The sequence below is a fragment of the Perissodus microlepis genome, chromosome 23, assembly GCF_051167445.1.
Source record: "Perissodus microlepis isolate ML-2025 ecotype Zambia chromosome 23, ASM5116744v1, whole genome shotgun sequence".
Classification (NCBI taxonomy): Eukaryota; Metazoa; Chordata; class Actinopteri; order Cichliformes; family Cichlidae; genus Perissodus; species Perissodus microlepis.
Window position 1 is genome coordinate 5,468,373 of NC_140482.1, and position 22,607 is coordinate 5,490,979.

Below are 22,607 nucleotides of genomic sequence, written 5' to 3' on the forward strand. Positions count from 1 at the left end.
CAGAGATGCTGCCACCCCAGCAGACCACACCGTAAAATATGGCTGAGGCCACCACAAAGTCATAGAAGATCGTCAGGAGTGGGCCCTTCACTCCAAAAGACCTGGGTCTCCGCAGCAGGTACAGCTTGCTCTGCCCTTTTCTGTAGAGGGCATCTGAATTATGAGTCCAGTCCAATTTATTGTTCAGATAAACACCAAGGTACCTGTAGCTGTCCACAGCCTCAGTGTCCATACCTTGAATGTTTAGTGGTTGCAGTGGAGGATGTTTGTGCCTGCGGAAGTCTACCACCAGCTCCTTGGTTTTACTAGTGTTGATCTGGAGGTAGTTCTGCTGGCACCAGTCCACAAAGTCATGGGTAAGTTCTCTGTACTCCTTGTCGTCCCCATCAGTGATGAGGCCGACTATTGCAGAGTCACCAGAGAACTAAATCTTTTTATATATATATATATATATATATATATATATATATATATATATATATATATATATATATGTATATATATATATATATATATATATATATATATATATATATATATATATATATATATACATATTTGTGTGTGTGTGTGTACTTAATTACTGTGGTGTAGTATGTATGGCAACTGAGGAGGTCTTTATCAGTAGTAAAACTTTCACATTTTCTGCAGCTATCCAGTGGGCCAGATTGGAGTCTGTGTTGGGCCACTCCTGGACCCCAGACCTTATGTTTGACACCCCAGATCTAAAGCCCTAAATGGGTCGCGTAGTCTTCTTCTTTTCTTCCTTTTTGTTAATGAGCGAATAAGCGACTACAACTTTGTTTTGTGGGCGTGTTCTTTTTTTTTGGACGTCACGTGGGCGGGGCTTCTCTGAATATTCATCAGCGAGTGGCTGAGGCGGCGCACGCGAGGAGAGAGCTGGAAGAAGCGCCGACGTCTCAGCGACACGCAACTGGAGGAGGATGTGAAAATTTGACATTTGTCAGCGCTGACAGTGAAAGAGAGAGAGCAGCAGCAGCTGGAGTCACACACAGGCGGTGCGAGGCCGTGTGAAAACAAACCGCCCGCTTTTTAATGGTCTGACTTAAAGACGCGCACAGCTGTCCATCCGTCCGGTGAGCTGCAGACAGACGCAGGCAGTCATGATGGACTCTATCTTAGACAGTTTAACAGCGGAGAAACTCTATCCGTCCGGAGGGACCAACCTGTTGGACCTGGAGGAACTCAGCGACGGAGATTTTCTCACTAATGTGGTGAGGCTTTTTTTAATTACATTTTTATCACCGCAAACTCTTAGTGCTCTTTCTCTTTCTATCTTTTTTTTTCTTGCCATCTACGTTAAAATCAAACGCACCTACACTGCCTGTTCCGCCCGGAGCCGGACCTCAGGAGGGCGGTGTAGCTGTTAGATCCTGACAGACATCCGGGGCTCGTAACCTGTGCTCATAACCCCATGTGTGTACGTGTGTAGGGGTGTGTGTGTGTGTGTGTGTTTAATTGTGTAAACTAATGTGTTTGCGACATCGGGAACACACACAGGCTGGGGTGTTACTGGTTAACTTGCGTGTGTGTGTGTTCAGCTGGCAGATGTTGCAGCATTCACCAGCACACCTGACTATTAATTTAGTTTGTGTGAGTGTGTGTGTCAGTGTACTAACTCTTTCACTACAATCTCAAGTGTTTTTATTTCATTAAATCTGAATCATTTTATAAAGAAAAAAGAAAATAGTCTTTAATCCCTCCTTTATTGTAATCTTAATTCATCTTAATCTGTAATTAAATTTTTTGGCAATCTTTCTGATTAAAAAAAACCAAACAAACAACCATTTTTTGCTTCTCAGAAACATGGGGTTAGGATTGGGGCTGGTCATCATCACTCATGGCGACTTAAACCCCCGCACACCTGCGAGTCCAACGGCACCTGTTTCCCTCGGTGCTCTGAGCACATCCCCATCCTTGCAGAGACACCTCGTCTGTCACTATTACAAACAACAGGATGTGGCTGTGTAGAATCATGGTTGTTCATCAGTAGCACCAACAGTAGATTTATTGATATAGCAAAAGTGCTGCAACAGCAAGCCAGGATTTGATAAAGAATCAAGGGTTCAATTTGCTCCATAAATAGTGAGTCGTTGTTATGTGGAGATTGACTGTTTAACGCTGGCAGCCGAGCTCGTGTTTCTGGTTCTGCACTTTTTTTTTTAGTCACACTGTTGAATGTAAACACAGTCAGAGTTAATAGTGATGAGAGGATCGATAAAAGCCTGTGAGCATGGCGGGACGCGTTCATCCTCGCCAAGTACAGTGAATGTGCGCCGTGCTCCAGAGAGTTCCTGCACCCTTCCCTTTAGGGACTTAATTGCTGCAAACCACCGAGGGCAGACTCTGTTAAGAGCAGCATCTTTTGTCTTTGTTTCCCTTCATTCGCTCACTCTTTTTCCACTTTGTGTCATCCCCACTTTTCTCTTTTTAAACGCCACAGGTTTTTTAGGCAGACCTCTATTCTAGTCGGTGAGTCAGCCGAGCAGTCTGCTCGTGGTTTAAAACCCCACAACACTGTTCTAAATAAAGTAGTCCACTCTGCTGTGAAGCCACTAGGCTGGGCTGCACCACAGAGGACATGGGAAAGGATGGCTGATTAACCGAAATTTCAGTCTCTCTCAAGTCTGCAGCATGAGCTGAGAGTTCTGCATGCCGTTGGTTCATTTTTCCTTTTATTTATTTAGCTTTTTTTCAGGTGTATATAACTCTATTACTTTTCTGTAATAAATGAGTTCTTATTTAAACCCACAGTAATGTGCTTTTTTTGTTGTTGTTGTTGTTTTTTTGCTTTCCTACTAACCGTAGTAGGAAATTGCATATTTACTCCTTTTTGGCTCCATTTTAGTCTCAACCAACTTAGTTGCAGTTAACAAGTTTTTCATGTTACTTGTTGTCTTTTTATTCTCATTTAAAATAAAAATTACAATTCTTCTATGTTTATGTACAGAATTGTTTGAGATTGTGGTTTGTGCAGAGATGAGCAGAGAGCTCTGTTTTTATATATATATATTTTTTTAAGTGGCATTTATTACCACAATGGACAAGTTTTTAATAATGTGTTAAAAGCTGGAAGGCTCACTGCTTGGATGCAGGGAGACCTCAGCTCTTTGGTTTTTAATAGGCTGTGCACTGTGGTCCAGTCCAGTAGGGGTTTAAACATTTTTTGTTCTGCTTTTTATTTACCTTTTTACAGTATATAGCTTTTAATAGCCAGTGGGTACAAGAAATAGGTGTGGGCAGCAAGACAAAACAAAAATCGATTGTCAGCTAATGGGACAATTTACTGCAAATTACTGCCCGTGAAATGAATTTGCCGGGCCTGACAAAGAGCAGAGTGCGACCAAATATGAGCACAGACATGGAGTTTTATTGATTTATCATTTTGAACTCATATAATGCGATCGTGACGCAAGCAAATTCCTCAAATTTCCAAACATAAGGTGTTTGTACAAGAAACCCTCGTCAGCTCTTCGTCTGATGACAATAACAAGAAAGAAAAATTAAGACACACGTAAGCATTAAGCGCGAATCACTTTAAAACACAAGAGGCACGGTTAAAAGTGTCCTTCGGCTACTGTTAAACCTTAACAGATGCTTTGATCATGCGTAGACAGCACCAAATTACCACCTGCCAGCAACTCATAAATGTTCTCCTTAATCCTAAAGGAAATGAGATTGGAGGCACAGCTAATTATTTTCTCAGAATGGATTAATGTGCCTTTTATTTTATTTCATAGTCATATGACCCACAGCCACATAAAGCAGGGGTAAAGAAGTTGTAACTATGGCAACAACAATGCAGCCTGTTAACAACTTCAAGTATGAATAAAGAGAAGTAAAGCCATTGAAGTTTTTTTTGGTTTTTTTTTACTATGTCTGCTTAATAAAATAAAAATTATTGATTAATTTTTAAAATCTTTTGCTTATAAATTGTTCAAAAGGCAAGATGGAAAATTTCTAGTATACATCCTGGTTAATCCACCTGTCCCTAAACCCAAATGTATCCAGATTACTCTCACACATGACAACAGAAGCAACAAGTGCTCACTTTGACGATGCTGTTTAACTTTATCACTTAAAATATTACAAAACAAAAATGAGTAATGGATAAACTGACATAGAAATCACTATATACACTACATGTATGTATATAAATATATATGTATATATATATATTATTATTAGTATGATATGCTGTTTTTTCAAGTTGAAAATCACACAAATTGAGCTCAAGCAGTAACACGGTTAAATATTTAGGCTGTAAAGCTTCTTTCTGCTCTAGTCTTTTCACCTTCCTCTCCATCCACACTCAATTCTTTTTTATTTATTTTTTTATTTTATTCTATTCTACTCTCCATTCAGACCCTGTACTCCAGCTTTAAAAGGACACGCCCAACTTATTTGCGTACTGGCTGCCCATTGGCCGCTCAGCTGCCAGAAGGAATGTGTGCAGGCATGCAGCAAAGTGTGTGTGTGTGTGTGTGTGTGTTTGTGTGAGAAGAGAAGGAAAAATACTCTTCTGCTGTTTTATTGAGAACTATAGCTCATTTCATGTCTGTCTCACAGACACACACACACACACACACACACACACACACACACACACACACACACACACACACACACACACACACACACACACACACACAATAACCACAGCTCCCTTTTCTCTTGCTCACAAATGTAGTTCAAGTGAGGCCAAATCCAGCCAACCCACTGCAGCCACACATCACCACATGAAGCCAAATACAGTAGAGAACATTACCATTTTCTTATCTGCGGCAGCCAGCGTTACAGGATAATGACATGATGTTTCCAGGTCTCTCAAAAATGCAGTTTCATTTTACACACACACAAAAAAAAAAAGGTCTAGGCCAGTCATTCAGTATTTTACTGAATTTTAAAACCTGTTTGAAAACTCTACCAGTGCAGTGAAGGATAATTTCACCTGTTTCGTGATAAAGATGGAAGAAATTCCTTTAATCTAGGAAATATCTCCTACAGACTGGAGCAACCAGGAATTTCTTGGTATTTCTTTTTTCTTTTTTTTTTAAGCATGCAAAATAATCCCTGCTTTTATGTAAGGAAAAAAAAAATCAAGGCTTAAATCAGAGAAAGCTAAACATAGACTAGACACATGAAACACACGTGCGGCTCATATAACTCATTTATAGGAAACACTTTAAACAAATGCATCAGGAAGAAATTTATTTCTTCACTTTGTCAGGATTTTTTTCTTATTTTTTGAAGGCATAAGTCATGCGCATGGTCGGGTATTAGAGCCAGATTTATTTCACTGTGGGATTCATTATAATGGACCTTAGTCCTGCAGGGTTTTGGACCTAAAACTGTCCAGGTTACTGCCAGCAATTATGTGAGAGTTTGAGCTAATGCTAACAACCGTCGCTGAGGCAGTGGCGCAGAAGTGCATAATCGGAGAGGAGGTCTGCGTAATATTCCTGCAGAATGCAGCAGGTTTGATACATTTAATAGTAGTTGTATTACTTCATGATTAGCTAAATCGTGGATTAATGAAGTCTGGAAGCTTTGATTACAAGTAGTCATTATGTTTTACCTATTAATTTACTTATGATACACAAGAAATACTTTCTTGCATAGGCCATTATAAACGTTATTCATCAAATCCAAGTGCCAGTTTTATATGTGTGTGTATGTATGAATTGATTGATTTGTTTATGGCTTGGGGACCCGAAGACAATTTTCCATTGATGTGGATAATAAAGTTATTCTATTCTATTCAAACCTCGAGACTTAAAAGTCGAGCCATCACAGATGGCCACTTGAGGTTGGTACAGGATGTGACTTTCCATAGACTTCCATTTTAAAATGTCCAAATTTAGAGCAGAAATAAACATGTTTACAGTAAAAAAAAATACGATTTTTCTCTCTCTTGCTGAATTCCCCCTTCAGGACAACTGAATGGAAGTGAATTTCAATATAACATCCATCTATCTATCCATCCGTTCTTTTCTGCCACTCATCTGGGTCTGGGTCGTGGGGGCTGCAGTCTAGGTAGAGACTCCCAGCCTTCCCTCTCCCCAGCCACCTCTTCCACCTTATCTGGGAGACACTAAGTTGTTCCCAGGAAAGCTAAGAGATATAATCCCCCCAGCGTGTTGTAGGTTTGCCCCGGGACCTCCTCCCAGTAAGACATGCCCCAACCACCTCGTCCAGGAAATGTCCATGTGAAATACCCAGACCACCTCAACTGGCTCCCTTCAATGTGGAGAAGCATCGACTTCCTCTCAATTGACCAAGTTCCTTACGCTATCTCAGTCTTTATAAAAGTGTGGTCCGGCTCTCTCTGGTGGTATGTGGGAAATCTCCAATTTTTTTTAAGATGAAATAATATACCATTGTGAAGGTATGCAAAGACGACACGAGAGTTCCCGAGGCTCTTCTGGGAGCCGGAGTCAACCAGAAAACGTCTCCCTGAGCGTGAGTCCTCTATGAAGAGTAGCCTTTCCTTATCCCCAGCGGTCACGGCCGCTACAGAGCGCTGGCGGACTAGTTTCCCTCGGCCTTAAAACTGCAAAGGCACGCTGGTGCCGCCGTGTCGCGATCCCAGCCACCATCGATGAGTTGTTGAGAATCGGTGGGGGCGCGGGAGATGCCATCGGAACTATTGCCTGGATGCCGAACCTCCTAGTAGCCAGGAGAATGCGATCCGCTTCTTCTGCAAGTGAGTGGTAATCCTTCGCAGCCAGCAGCGGGGAGTTGGCGAGGCCAGCTCGCACCGGCAACTGTCGGAGGAAGACGTGAGTGAAGAGGAATCTGCCGTCATCTGTTCCTAGCAAGGACGGCGTGCCCTCCATGAGCTTGAGTGCGGTACCATCACCCAGGCCCGAGAGAGAGATTCTCGGGCCGCTCTGCATTTGAGAGGGAGTAGCACAGCAGCAGCAGCGCCTTGAGAGCGGTGTATTTCCTTTGGGTGGGGGGATCCTGGAGGAGGGTCATCACACAGCGGGTGGACAGCGGATCCAGCGAGGCCACCACATGACGGTATTTCGTGTCGACAGCTGAAACGCCACGAAGAGCAAACTGAGCTTCAACGTGCATGAACCATGAAGGATCCGGCAGCTTAACCACCACAGCAAAAATTAAAATGCACAGCTCTGGTATCACTTCCGACATAAATGAAGACAGAAAACTAAACAGCAGTGGCGTTTGTAGGGTTACTGAAGTTGGGCTAGCTGGTATGTAATGATGTGCTGTGTGGTGGCTACCTACACAGCTATGGTTAGCATAATATAAACACAGTGAAGCTGGAGGATAAACGGCAACTTTTTTTCCACTCAATGAGGGCTCCCGATGGTTAGGAACAAATGTAACTTCATGGCAGGATGCTGTTAACGGGCCAAACTTCAGTCAGGAGAACAACTGGAATATAAGGTTAGTCATTAATATACTGCTGCTTGGGCTGGGCTGTAGTTACATTGTAAGGTTTTAAAAACTGAGCTTTAAAATGAATAGTGATGATAAAAACCGAGAGAGGCCCATGATAGGTTTGTAGCATAAACCTATTCGCTGGAACGTTCAAGACAATTCTACTACACAGCAAAAGCAAGACACAAGTAGGCAAAGTTCTTTGTGTTACTCATGCATGAGGGAGCGAACCGGACGAGCGCCGTTCCTTCGCTTGATCTCAGTTGCTCTCGTCTGCTCCCTCGTAACACTGTTCCTTTATTGAGGTTACGTGCATATGCATAGGTTCATTAACATATGAGTCTTACATAGATATACATGTAACCAGAGAGTACCGTGTGTGTGTGTGTGTGTGTGTGTGTTGGTTCAAGATGTGACCCCATAAACGACTTCCCTAATCCTGCTGGTCTGGAAGTCCAGCAGTTCATCTAAACAAAAGACACTTAGCCTAAAACAGATATACTTGTGTTTGCTATACCATAAAACAATAAAAGAAGGTACAACCTCTTCTTGTGATCCCAGGATGTGAGTGTGCATGCCAGAACACTCTGGAAGGCACATAGAGTCTTTACAGACTGCTAAGCATCAAACCTCTATCAATATGCAATTGATTATAAAACTCTACTCCAATAATATAAACCTGTCAGCCGACAGTGATCACTGACTTTTTTAGGGGCTTGTTCACATTAAATAGAAGAAAATATAAAGCATTAAAACCATGTTAAAAATCACAACAGCCTTAATAAATGCAGAGTAGTTTGGACCCGGAAGCAGGGTTCATCAGGTCATCACTTAAAGACCAGATATCCCACCTGCTGTGAATGTTTTAATGCCGTACAGTTGTTATTATTATCACTTGAACCACTCCAGTGTGCGCTCACCACCTCTATATGACTTTTGCATTTAACTTAATGAGTAGCGTGGCCCACTTGATTGACAGGTGGCTGCAGTTGTGAGCTGTAGCTTCACTAATTTGAATCAATGAACAGGACTACAGACTGTGGTGCTGGTGAATTTGAATGCAATTATCTAGTAAATTAAAGGGCTTAAGCTTTCAAAATATTCCTTTTATAAAGTAAGTAAATCTCCTTTGCCAACATTAATAGCAGGTATCAGTCTCTGTGTCTCTTGCACCTTGCTAAACAAGTTTACTAAAGTTAGCAGAAACGTAGCGCTCCACCATTTCATCTAAATTTCATGGTGACAGCCAGTATGCTTGATGGGAGGCCTCAACACAGTAGTCCACAAACCGCTGGGGGATGTCACAGCGGCTACATCCAACTTTTATATGAAGCCTGTGATCAAATCCACATGATTGTCAGTGACAGTCTACAAGGCTACATGACTTCATAAAGATATTTTTCTTTCAGTGTATTTTCCTTTGGCCTTTTACATGTTGTTATGAAGATTTTTACGATACTTTCCACTGCTGTATTCCCTCCATAATGACATACAGTTTTTGGCCTCAGTGATCCAGTTTAAGTCTGTGCTTTCAGTCCTCGTAAAGATATAGGAGGTGGTTCTTCTTGCCTGTGAACTCTACTACCGCTGACTAGTGGCTAGGCAGTTTGGTCCATTTTTTTTCCTGCCATCTTCACCTGAACCAGCGAGGTAGCTGAATGAAAGAGAGAAGAGAGAGATGTGTTAAGACTCCACAGGGTTAATTACAGGCATAGCAGAGCTGCTCTCTACATTTATAATTACCCCATACCTCTGTCTTTCCCAGCTCTCTTTGTGTGGTTTATCTCTCAGCTTTGTCCCCTCTAATGACACATCAGCCCTGAAATGAGCTATAAAACTTGTCAACTGCTTTTTAACACTGTTTTCTTCTCTAAAGTGGATCTTTTCCCAGCAGAGAGGGGAAGTGTTTCAGGTAATAACAGGTTCAGACTTCGGCTCCTCCGTTCACACTGGCTGCAGCTTTTTGAGGATCGAGTATCGAACCCGAAGACACTCTGTGTTTATTAAGCTCCCCAATAATAAAAGTATGCTTCTAGTGTGGCTGCGCTACACAGGGTGTTCTCGGTACAGATGATAAAACAGTTCATTGCGATAATAAATTAATTGCAAAGAAGGCAGTTCTAGGAATGGGAAATGTTGCCGGTGCGTTTGCCATTTGAATGTCAGGTAGTGCAGGTGTGATGCAGATTAGCATCGGTGCATTTAGCTCAGAGAAATTGTCAACTGAATATTGACCTTTAGTCTGAAAACGGATTGGTGGGGCACAAAAACATTGCTTTATCTGCATGCATAAATTTACTTGTGGCCCACAAGTTAACTCTGTAGCTGCCACAACAACAGCTTGGCTTTCTCCATGGAGTCTTATTTGTGTCAGCAGCTCTTTACCTGGTGGTGTGAGGGATGAATGGTTGTAAAGGAGGTTGTTGCTGCTGCTGCTGTGTTGAGATGCAGGGACTTTTGGCAGCATCTGATTATTTCAGTTATTACATTTGGCTCAGTATTGTGTTGTATACATCTACACTCTACATAAACTGGAAAAACATTTATTAACATTAAAATGAAAGATTTCTTAAGTCGTCATCGCCACACCCCTCTTGCAGCCTATTCCATTGCACGTGAAATTCACCCTCCAGGTTTTTTTTACCTTTAAGGTTTACCTGGAAGGATGAAACTTAGCCGAGTCTTGAAACTGCAGATTTCCCATTGTTTTTCTAGTGAAAGGAGTCTGCACATGTCCAGCCACAAGAGGAAAAAGTCTTATCAGCCAGAATACTTGAATGTGCAGGATGCAGGGGGGGGAAAAAGTCAGCGTGGCCGCGCATACATCAACCCAATGCCAGGTGATGGATAAGCAAAAGATTAACCTCACACAGGATTGTGCTTGTATTGGGTGAGAGCTGCATCGAAGGCTCCAGGTGTGTTGGAGGTAAGCAAGTGGAAAACAAACCAACCCCCAAAAATAGAGTCGCTCTTGCAGCTGAATGCAAAACTGAAGCCAAATATAGACGAATATGAAGTAAAACCCAACACAGTATAGCAGAATAAAGAGAAAACCACATATTGGCTGCACTGTTGAGCTAATGCAGCTACTAGAACTAATTTTAGATGCATAATGCTTCAATTATGGACCTTTCTCTGCTTTTTCTCTGTCCCTCTCTCTACATCACTCCCATTATGACCGCAATTAGGAAACTTTTCTCGATTTGTTTTTGAATAGGGTGGTTTTAAATGTGACCTATATTCCCTAATGGAGCAGTATTAAAGGGGCAGTCTCGAGGTTACTTAAACGGATATTTTGATGGCATTTAGTGCAACAGGAGAACAGGGCTTCTCTTGTCACGATGCATACGCTATTCCTGTATGTGTGTATGAATGGGCGAGTATGCACATGTGAAAGAGGATCACTGAGTGTATGCTAGACTGATACTAAGATATGAGCTAATATCTGGTCATTTTGGATTACTGTATACGTGAGTTATATTCAAAAGGGAAAATGATGAGATGACTGCACCTTCTGCATTGTATTTCACCACTGAGTTAGGTTCACACTAGAGGGTGTTTTGGACCATCCATGTCAACCGCCAGGCCCTGCTAAATACAGTCCTTTACCGCAGGAGGTCTGCAGTGAAAGACTGTGCACCTCGGGAAAACTGCACAAAAGCCACAGGGAGGACGACGGGTGGCCAAGACCCCGCAGGTTCACTGCTACAGAAACCTTGACTTTACTTCTTGTTCATAGATGTTTTTGACCTGAGGCTTGGCTTATGCTGTCTTGGCTTCAACTGCACTAAGCAGCGACTGCGTTTTTATTGGAATTCGCATGACTATAAACAGAAGGAGTTTGCTGAGTTTATAATAGGCAGCACAGTCATGTAGTGGTTAGCACTGTCTCCCTGTAGCTAGAAGGTTCTGGGTTCATGTCTGCCTTTCTGGCAACCTGTCCAGGGTTTACCCAGTCGTTTGCCTTAGGATAGGGCAAACCCAGAGGTGGATAGGTAGTAAAGGAAGTGAAAGTATGGATGAATTCAAAACACAAGATTAAAAGAGAGCGACATTGAGAATGTGAATATGGAACAGAAAGCTTTTTATTTGATGGAGTTGGAGCCACTGTCCTGGACAAACTGCGCTGTTGTTTGCACGCTGATTTGGAACCAACTAAACTTTTCATATCATAGCGTGAGCTATATATCATTCGGGTTCTTGCGTATGTACACACTTCTTTTTTGCCTGGAGGTTCAGTGAGCCTTGAGGTTCAGGTACAAAAATTGATCTGGTTCATGGACTTCCTTTTATCTTTTTTTTTTTACTCCAGCGGACCATGACTCACACATGCGTAGGTGGGTTTAAAAGATCCATGTGTTGATATAGGACAGAAATACATATAATTACAGTGCCGTTGTGTGCAGGACTATTTCCTGGCTTACTGTCAAGGCCACCCGGAGCACCTCAGTGTAGCAGAGATCTTTAAAATTTTCATTTGCACCTGTACATCTGCTGCATGTCTGCTGAACCTCCAAATCCTGAACCTTCCTCCCTACTTCCTGTTTTAGAAATTGACACAATTCACAAGATCAGATATTTTTCATGTGCTACGCTTACATAATTTACCCCCCAGCAAAAAGTATTTGCCCCATTTCTAATGTCACAATTATATGTTTCAGATCATCAAACAAATTTTAATATCAGCCAAAGATTACCTGAGTAAATATAAAATATAAAACCGTTTTTAAATGCTGATTTCAGTTATTAAAGGGAAAAGAATCCAAACCTGACTGTCCCCCTGTGAAAAAAGTAATTTCCCTCATTGTTAAATCACGAATTAACAGTTATTAACCACATTTTTCTTAGAAACTTGAGTTTAATGTCACCAGTCACACTCCGTCCTGATTGCTGCCAGTCCTCTTGAGTCACGAAATCATTTAAATACAACATGTCTGATAAAGTGAAATAGGCTTGATCTAAAGAAACAGATAAGAAACAAAGTCATTGACATCTATCAGTCTGAAAAGGGTTATAAAGTAATTTCTATGGCTTTGGGACTCCAGTGAACCACAGTGACAGCCATTATCCACAAATGGAGAATACCTGGATCAGTGGTGAACCTTCCCAGGAGATGACCGCTTAACAAAATGACTTCAAGAATGCATCGACGACTCATCCAGGAGGTCACAAAAGAACCCAGAACAAGATCTAAGGAACTGCAGGTCTCACTTTCATCAGATAAGGTCAAAGTTCATGATTCATCTTGAAAAAATCCTGATCGTCTTGAGAGACTATTCTGATGATTCAAAAGTTGGACTTTTTGAAAGGTTTGAGTCCCGTAACGTCTGCATAAAACTAACACAGCATTTCATAAAAGGAACACCATAACAACAGTTAAACATGGTGGTGGTAGTGTGATCGTCTGCAGCTGCTTTGCTGCCTCCGGATGACTTGCTGTAATTGATGCAACCACGAATTCTGCGCTTTACCAGAAAATCCTGAAGGAGGATGTCCGTTCATCAGTACATACCCCGAAGTTTAAATACACTTCCACCCCCACTTTCAAATGCAGTCATGGTTATTAAGCGAGCTCTGTAGGGTTTTTTTTAATGTTTTTTGATGGATGCATTTAGCAACATTTGAATAAAGCCAATTAATAAAAGTCAGATATACTTTTGAAGAGGTTAAATCTGTTAAAAGTAAATTGCTCATGTGAGCTCTATCTGATAGTATTAATTCACAGGGGAAAAAAAATTCCCCCATAATAGGCAGACACGGGAATCTAATCATAACAGGAACGCTTAGAAAGTCATGTTTACCTATCAAATTTAAAATGTGCTCTAAAACTTGTGTTTATGTCAGCTCCGTTGGTAGCCCTCAGTCGGTTTCTTACAGTTCTTACAAGCCCTTTCCCTCTGTGCATATGATCCATTGTTAGTATTTGAAATATTGAGGTAAGCCTTGTATTTATTATCCCAATCATGTCTTTATTGTTGCTCCTGGACTGATTTTATCTGTTGTGACACCTCTGGCAGTTCTGGGAGCCTCGCTTAAGCTAATTTCCAGGAATAAAACATGTAAATCAACTTTTGTGTTTCTTGCTAATTAAATCGAGTTATTTCTGTCACTGTGTCTGAAGAGCCTCCAAGCAGTGTATTGATGGGTTTCCAACCAACCCATGTGTATGTGCGCATAGGCTTTGGTTCAGCTTTTCCCATGTTTTCTGAAGACCAGGGTGACTCATATCGTGTGTGTGTGTGTATGAGTATTTATGTGTGCATAAACCAGTGAAATCAGAGCACCGTGCTGTCCCTTGCTTCCAGAACACCGTCTCTCTCTGCTCAGTGACTCATTCATCCAGACTAGAGGATTAATCTGTCAATGCTGTTTCCCATTGACTGACTCTTCGTGTCATCAACACATCCCATGTTGTCTTGTTTCTGACACTGAGAGATAAGTCTGTCGTAGAACTGAAATCCATTATTTGATGAGTCGATTTGCAGAAAATGAAGTAATTTTCCAGCTATTTTCTTGTCCCAGCTTATCTAAGGTTTGCCACTTTTGTCTTTTTTATATCACTGAAAGCTGGATGTTTTCAGATTTGCACTGTTGGTTGGAGAAAGAAAAGCATTTGAGCGCCATACCTTGAGCCCATCTTCCCTTGTCTTTATCCTTGTGCTTTTCATTGAACATTGAATTGCATGAGGTTCATTGTACCAGAGTGGTTTTATAAAGTAACGTCAGCTAAATACTCCTTTGTCTGTGTCTGTTTCTGTATATGTTTTTCAGCCTTTCTCGGGTGACCAGATGGACGACTTCAGCAGTGAATTATTTAACAGTTTCTTCGACGACCATGTATTAGAGCGACCCCTACTGGCAGAAAGACCTTCATTTTTACACATTGACATGGACAGCAGCCCAGGTGAGCTCCTCTTGTTTTATTATGAGAGATAATCCAAATCCACCTGTCACACACACCCACACACAGCTCCTTATGGCTGGGCTTTTTTTGCTCCGTATCATCCCTTTTAGTTGTTTAGTTCTCACTTGTTTTCCGTAATCACCAGTAATGCCAGGAGCACTGATTGGTCCTTGGATCGAATACACATGGGTACAGCACCAGGTTGGACTTACGTATGCTGGTATGATGACAATAGCTATTGAACTGTAAGCTAAGGCCAGTTGCTGCAATTCATTTGCTGTGTGTTTCCATTCTTTGTACTCTTCTTTGGCGCAATAATAACAGATGTCTGGAGCCGCGACTCAAGAGAGCACCGCAGTTCTTTTTTGTTGGTTTTTGTTCATTGAGGGCAGCCCAGAACTGCACATTTACCTCTTTTTCACCAATGAAGCACCAATGCTGGTGCCTACTCTAGAACCAGTTTCATGCATTTTCACCAAATGACTTGTGCCAGGGCCAGAATTGCTGGGCACAAGTTAGAAAGTTGGACCCAGTCACATCAGTGGTTATGGGAAAAGCCACTGTAAGAAGTTCACCATTCAAACCTGTCTAAAGGTCAGAACTAGCTCAACTGTGGCAACCATATCATTGCATACCCGGCTTTAGCCAACCTTTGGGGAGAAAAGTCCCCAGTCTCATTACTTGGGTTGACTCAAAAGCCTTCTCTGACATCAGCGCTGGCTCCTTCTGTGCCCAAGAGTTCAAATTTCATGATATGAGAGCCAGCTTTTGTTGCCAAAGTCTGACTTCCAGAACTCCTGCCTGCAGAACGGAACAGATTAAACTCACTTGTTACTGGATCTTGTTTATCAGCTCAAAGTTATTGCAATATAGGCGCTCACAGCCTGTGGAAGCTGTCATCAGCTCATCACTTGAGACAAATGAGTGTCACTGTTAGTCGTTGCCATAGTCACAAAGTCATTAGAATGATTAGAAGAAAGGACAAAAAGCAGGATGTTATGTTATTATCATATCTCAAGAACGCCTGAGTCACTTTTACATTAAAGTCTTAACAGCACTCTCACTATGTATGGACATATGTATATGTACTACATGTGGATATGTACATAGCATCATGAATGTATACATTTATCCAGAAAATAGTACTTTTAGTACTCTGGAAAAGTTTATTCTAATGAGTTTGGTAGTCACTATTTGGCATGACCACCTTTATTCTGAACTCTTTTAGTCAGCTTTCCTTTAATTTCTTTAAGTAGTCTTCAGGAATAGTTCTCAAGGCTTGTTGAAGGACATTCAAACCTCTTCTTTGAACATTGGCTGCCTTTTCCTCTGTCCTCTGTCAAGATGTTCCCACACAGTTTCAGTAATGTTGAGGCCTGAGCTCTGGGGAGGTCAATCCATGACTGGTACTGTATGCTTTTACTGCATTGATAGTGTGTTTCGGATCATTGTCATACTGAACAATGAAGCTGTTCCTGATTAGTTGCTTTTCAGATGGTATTGCATTGTGAATCACAATCTGATGGTACATTTCTGTGGTCATAATTGCATCAGTTTCGGCAGGAACTCCAGCACCACTGGTTGAAATTCAGCCCCAAACCATGATAGGGGCTCCACCGTGTTTTACAGTTGACTGTAGACACTCACTGTTGTACCTCTCTCATAACCTCTTCCACATATCCTGACAATGATTCTAACCGCATTTGAATTCATCACTCCATCAGACCTGTTGCCACTGATTTTCAGTCCAGTTCTTGTGTAATTTGGCATATGTCAGCCTTTTCTCCTCATTTCTCTTTCTTAAGAATGACTTCCTTGTTATCCTTCCACTGAGACAATTTGTAATGAGCCTTCGCTGAACAATAGCTGATCACCTAAAAGTTCAGTATCATCTCTCAGGTCCTGTGTCAGGTCTTTGCTGGATTTTTCCTGTTTCCTACGGACATGAGTTGCAGATACTGTTCATCCAAAGTGATTTTTTTTAGGTCTGCTTCTTCTTCTTTTGTTCTCAATTATTTCTTCAAGATTTTAAGGATACACTCAACTTCATGTTGAGATATGGCAAATTTTCAGCTAATACCTCTTTGGGAATCAGCTTGTTGGTGCAACAATACTTTTTTAATCCTGTGTTATTGTTGACATTCTTCATAGATTTAACTATGAAGAAATGGGAACAAATGATGTGTTTTTGTGACAGTCTCCTAGCAACAAAGTGCCTAAAGATACAATTTAAAATGGGTTCTTTGCTACATTTTTTTTTATTTGTAGGATCAACACTGGTTCATCCTTTGAGTTGAGTGCCCTTTTGTGGTTGAGTGATTCATTGGTCAGTGTTACATGGCTTAATAAACAAAACATTCCTGTGACAATAGTCATGACTGGACTGATAATAGGTCAAAAGGGAGCCAAAGGGAAATTGTTGAAAGACCTTGGAGAACTATCGCTCCTTGGAAGCAAACTAAAGAAATGATAGGTAGCTCGAGACTTATGCACAGCACTGGGAGTAATTGTGAGAGTCTTAAATCTTGGACATAATGAAGTTCCCAGCAGATTTTTCTGTCTAATTAAAGAAAATCATGAATATTGAGGGGCAGCATTCATGAGGAACCCGTGCTCTCATGATCATCATCGATTAAGGCCTTAATGACAAAATATGTCTTAATAGCTATCACTGATGCAGCCAAGAGACCGGAAGAGCACTGCAGTGACACAGCTCATTCATGAGGTGTCGGGCACTGAACTGGCTTTGTGGCTTCTTTCTGTAATCGTGCTGTCATGTTATAACTCTGTATTTACATGACAGAGAGTATGACTGAAATATTTTTAAAAATTGGAACTGAAAACAATTGACTGAGAAGATGAGAAAGCTCTCAAATATGCACACACAGAGCTTGCGCTGCTACATTTTCCATCCTTGTGAGACGGCCTTGTTAATCTCACAGATATTCAAGCAGAGCACAGCTACTCCTTGAGTGAAGACTCAGCCCCCCAGAGCCCAGCCCTGTCAGTCAAAATGGACCAAGACTCTGGTAAGTTTGATCTTTTCATTATTTCTTAGCCTTGGCTTCTTTTTAAACCGCTCAGAGCCAAGCAAAGCTCTCCTGCTGATGTTTAGTCTGGCTCTTTATCACGCTGGCTGTCCCCTGGTTATCTGGTTGGCTCAGGTTTCTGCCTGATATAACACTTAGCAGGCAACCTGACCCTCTCTGCTGCCTGTCAACTGTCGTGCACTTCGATTGGCTCAATCCACTGCCTGTCATATATAATCATTGGCTTAACGATCCACTTGCACTTTGTGTGCAAGTTGAGGAGAAATGTTGCATATTCCGAGTCCTGCTTTCTTCACCTTCCTCTGTCTATTCCTGACTCATCTTCCTCATTATCCCTACCCTCCCTGTCTGCGTCTCTACCTGTCTCGCTCTCGCGCCGTCTGTCTGGGTGCTGTCTGTTCTCCGTTTGTCCCGGGGATCCTGCTGTATGAACCCAGTACGAGCAGCTTTCCTCCAGCTAAGCCCTGCCCACCTAACACACACAGACACACACACACATAGACACACACACGCACACACACACAGACGCACACAACACTATGACAAGCGTATGGTTTTAAATCTGCAGCTTTAGCCGGAGCCAGCGGAAACTCTCTCTCTCTCTTCTGTCAGGTTATCTCTCTCGTTCTCTCTCCCTTTCTCTGTCTCTCTGATGCCTGTTTATCTTCTTTTGCTTCTCTGTCTCCTGTAATCCAATAAAATCCACTTCATTCGTATAAATATCAAATTATCTGCACTGCCAAAATGCCACATTTTCTTGAAATAAAAAGCACAATCCTTGATGGATAGATAATACTTTGCTCCCGAGAGAGAGAGAGAGAGAGAGGGACAAAGGATGAAGTAATATCAGGCTGAATAAATCCGTTTACAGTGACAATCACTCCGGTCGGTCCAAACTTCAAACAAAATATGAATATCTGCACAGTGATTCAAACCCAAACAGGAAAATGGAAAAGAAATACAGCATTAAATATTTGATATTGCACAATTAAAAAAATTGCTTAGTTTTGATTTCATGGTACTTTGTGGATATTCTTTTCTTTATTTCTTCACTGTGCAGTTGGAGCACTATCAGTTCACATATGGTGCACACATACACATTGACAAACCCACGTTGTATGCATTTGTTATTGGCCATGTGCATGCATGCATTTTACAACCCGCATCTGCTGCATGGTGCCTTAATATTTCACTCTAGAGGCAGCATTCGAAAGTTTTAAAGGGAAATGGTACAATATCGCTTAACCAACTGTGTTTTAACATGCCTTTTCCGCTCGTACACTGACACAAAAATAAGACGCTGCAAGACTATGTTAATGTTGCTTTGCTTTTCTTTTAGGACGACAACATCTTGTCTTCTTCTCTGCTTTTGCATGAATGTTAAAAAGTTCTCCAAAGCATCTCTGGCAAGCAAATGGCAAACCCAGCAATGTGTTATAAATAATCATAAAACGGATTTAGTCCCTGTTTTTTCCAGCATTTCCTTTTAACCTTAACGTGGTTATACTGGAGAGGATGACCAAAAGGGTTTTACTGTGTGCAGCGGCGGTGAAAGAAAACTGTCTTGCATGCAGCTGGTTGTACATGTTGTCTCAGCGGTTTAAGAAGCTTTTTTAAAGCTTTTTTTTTTTTAGCATTAGCTACTATATTAGGCTCTGTTTTATGCACAGTGCTGTGCCTGTTGAATAAAGAGCTGCATGTCAGATTAGGCCACTTGTTGAATGCTCAATTTTCACTTCTAGATTTGACACTTTTCACAATGACAGATTGGCATGTAGCAGTGTTTTGACAAGACTGCTGCATCTGAGAAGTTCTGCGGTATCGCTGCATGAATGACTTTTCAGGGTTGGACTTCTGCGCACAGTTCCATTGCTGTGTGGTATTGCTTATGCAGTTTGGAGAAGGGGACTTTGATGATAATAATAATAAAAAAATGCACATGTGGTGTCTTGTGAGATTCCAGGCCATTTAGCGTGCACGCTAAAATGTTTCTGAGACGGCAAGTCTTGGTCATAAATCCTAGTATCTCAGTTCCCAGAATCAAACTTTAATCCTTGCAGCCTTGCCAAAGATGCGCACATCCTTGCAGGCCTTTCCAGCTTCAAACGAGAGCACGGCAGTAGAGCAGCTGCTTGTTTGTCACGATGAGTCAGGTTAATTAGGCACCAAGAGGTGTTAGACGTTCTTGACCTTTCAGAAAGCCCGTCAGTTCTGAATGAAGGGATTTGTGGATCTTAGTGTGCTTTGTTGGACAAGAAGGTCCTGTCCAATTAGAATTACAATGATGGGTAAAACACTGGATGCAAGGATCATGTACCACTCACAGACAAGATCAGACTTATTTGACACCCACTGCTGGGCTGTTTATACGAGAAGCGTCCTGATAAACACTCAGAAAAAGTTGCCCCTATTGCCTCAGCAAGTATCACCCATGTTGCATTGCTTGAATTGCACAGTGGTTGATAAAAGTGAGATCAGATATTAGCCTGATGAACTGCATCCAGGCCACTTTTGTCTTAAAGTACCCATCACATACAGTGAACACAGCACACAATAGATCGAAGGTCATTACGGTTTCAAGAAATCAGTTAGTGCTTACTTAGCCTCAGTCTACAACAGCAACGTATCACTGTAACAATAAAAGATTATGATGTCCTCCTATTTGGGCGGTTCCCAACAAATCAAGTCAGTTCAATCCTATTTTATTTATATAGCACCAAATTGCAACAGCGGTCACCTCAAACTCATTTTACATCATGGCCCACTTTGATTTTAGGTGAGGCACACTGGGGAAACTGCCCTCTCTAACAGTGTAAAGAAGTTTAACTTCAATTTAATCTCCCAGTTATCTCAATGTAAGAAACAGAAGTGCGATTTCACCAGCACATTTTTAGTTTTTGTGATCAAGAAATGCTGCTGTAGTAAACAAAAGAAATCTGTCAGCATGACTGTTTGGGCTTAAACTGTAAGAAATAAATGTGTAAAATTACAGCCAAAGTTTTGGCAGCTGACTGCCCAGACTGTTAATTCACAAAAATGTCCTGTTTTATTTATTTATTTATTGCACTGTGAACACAGTGTAAAAATTCAAAATTTATGTAGCCCACTGTGAAAAAAAAAAATCATTTTTTCTGTCATTTAATTGTTTATCTGAATGGCTGTGGTGGACAGAGAGGCAGAGATTAATAATAACTAATGATTAACTTATAAACACAGAGAGAGTTAAAAGAGGTGAGTGAAGAAGAACCACTCAATGCATCATGGGAAGTCTCCAGCAGCTTAGGGCTATTGGAACATTCAGGGTCACCTGATGCAGCCCTAACTACAAGCTTTGTCAAAAAGGAAAGTTTTAAGCCTAATGTTAAAAGTAGAGACGGTGTCTGTCTCCTGAATCTAAACTGGGAGCTGGTCCCATAGAAGAGGGGCCTAAAAGTTGAAGGCTCTGCTGCTTAAAATCAGTAGTGATCAAATGTGGTTTGGTGGTTCCTGGAGGTCTTCAAGGGTCACTTGGCTGCCTTGCTTTGTTGTTACTGCAGGACTCACACTGCTTCCAGCAGAACACAACAGCGTACAGATTGTCTGTGGTCATTTGAAACTTTCTTTCTTCCTCTCAGCGTGTGGTCTTTGTTGTTGTTGTTGTGCCTCTTATTCGGTTAAAGAGAAGCTGTGTGTTTTACTGCAGCTCCTTTTTGCGCTGATCCATTGAATGTTTTAATGCTACTGCTGCCCCGCTGAGATCAAACACAGCAACCACCTCTCCTCCATTAACCCCCCGTGATGACTGCCAGGAGCCATTTGGTCATTAACGCCGGATTTCTTACCTGAGCTTACAGCAGTTTACCCACACAGGAAGACCTTTAAAGCTTTCTTTCTTTTTTTTAATTAACAACATTCAACGAAATTCCAAAACGTGGAGAGTGAAACAATTGGTTTTACTTGTCCTAAACCTTACATTTACATTTAGACAAGTGTGTCACTGTGATGTCAGTGGAAATATCACAGTGGCCTCTCCGTGTTCAGGACCATTTTCTTATGCATTGGCTAACAGCTAAGAGCTTCTGGTATTCATTTAAAAAAACAGTGTTAGAGGACTTAACGAGGGCAGGAGGCTTAACGAGGCTCAGGCGAGCAGCAGGACTGGCCTCATTAAGGAGAGGCCTCTTTCTGATAGGCAGGATGTGTGGCATAGGTAAATCTCGGATCCACCCCAAAACTGGATTCCTGTCTTCCTCCTGATGCCTTTTGTGCGCTCGTTGATTTCCTAAAACATTTCAGGCTCACGTTGCTAATCAGCAACATTAGCGGAGAATGATATTTTTCACAGGTAGCTGAGCCGTAATGAGTGTGAGATCATGCAGGAGTCGGGGCAGCATGGAAAAAAATACTGAAGTGGGACTAATGAGCTGTTTGGGGTGGGGTCCTCGCACTGCCAGTGGAGGTTTTTATCCAGCTACATTATCATTATCATCACTTCTATGGCAGTTACGCTTGCTAAAGAGACGTCTATTACAGTGATGCCGTGGCGTGGAAAAATGCGATTAACTGATTAGGCATTTGCTTTTTGCTTCACTGCAGTCAGATAAAAACCAAAAATGTTAGGATTTCCTGCTTTTAACTGTTTTTTTCTGACTTTTGATGAGTTGGGGGCCTGTTGATGGGACAAAACAAGATATTTTGAGATGTCACCTCAGCCTTCAGGAAGTAATAACAGGGATGTTTTTCATCAATTCGCAGACCTAAGTACCTTTTTTGTGTAGAATAATTGAATAAATTAGGAATAAAAGCGCAGCGATTGTTAGCTGCAGCCTTGGACTTAAGCTCTTGCAGCTCAAGGGGGAAGTGCTGCGGTAGTGATGACATTGGACTTATTAAGCCCAATTTTCTACGCTCATGTACTACCTACTGATGTACAAACTCAGATGATGCACGGTCCATTAATGGCAATAATTCTGATAAATAGCTTCGTCCCTCTATTGCTTGCATCGCTTTGAACATTCAGTCAAGTATAGGCTAAAAGGCAGATTTTTATAGGGTTGAGAGACCCTTGTGATTTCAGAAGGAAATGGCTATCCATGTTTGTGCCCACTGTGATTGAACTATTGGGTTCAAATAATCAGCAGCAAGTAGATTTAGATATATTGTAGCTCATAATGCTTCTTATCATTGTTTTTCACTGCCCTGAGGGACTGTGTTTATTCCTCACATGGCTGCTGACTTTGGGC

General features: G+C 41.5%; 1 protein-coding gene across 2 annotated transcripts in view; it reads left to right on the forward strand.

Moving 5' to 3' along the window:
• The first annotated feature begins 882 nt into the window (after positions 1-882).
• creb3l1 (cAMP responsive element binding protein 3-like 1) overlaps positions 883-22,607 on the forward strand; it is a 38,979-nt gene continuing 17,254 nt past the window's right edge. Inside the window, exons 1-3 of one of the 2 annotated variants that reach the window (XM_084921260.1) lie at positions 883-1,235; positions 14,203-14,335; positions 17,278-17,364. In XM_084921260.1, the coding sequence (XP_084777386.1) occupies positions 1,125-1,235; positions 14,203-14,335; positions 17,278-17,364 (331 nt within the window). In that variant the 5' untranslated portion in view covers positions 883-1,124. The remainder of the gene's footprint in view (positions 1,236-14,202; positions 14,336-17,277; positions 17,365-22,607) is intronic. The other variant, XM_084921261.1, reaches the window with a different exon arrangement.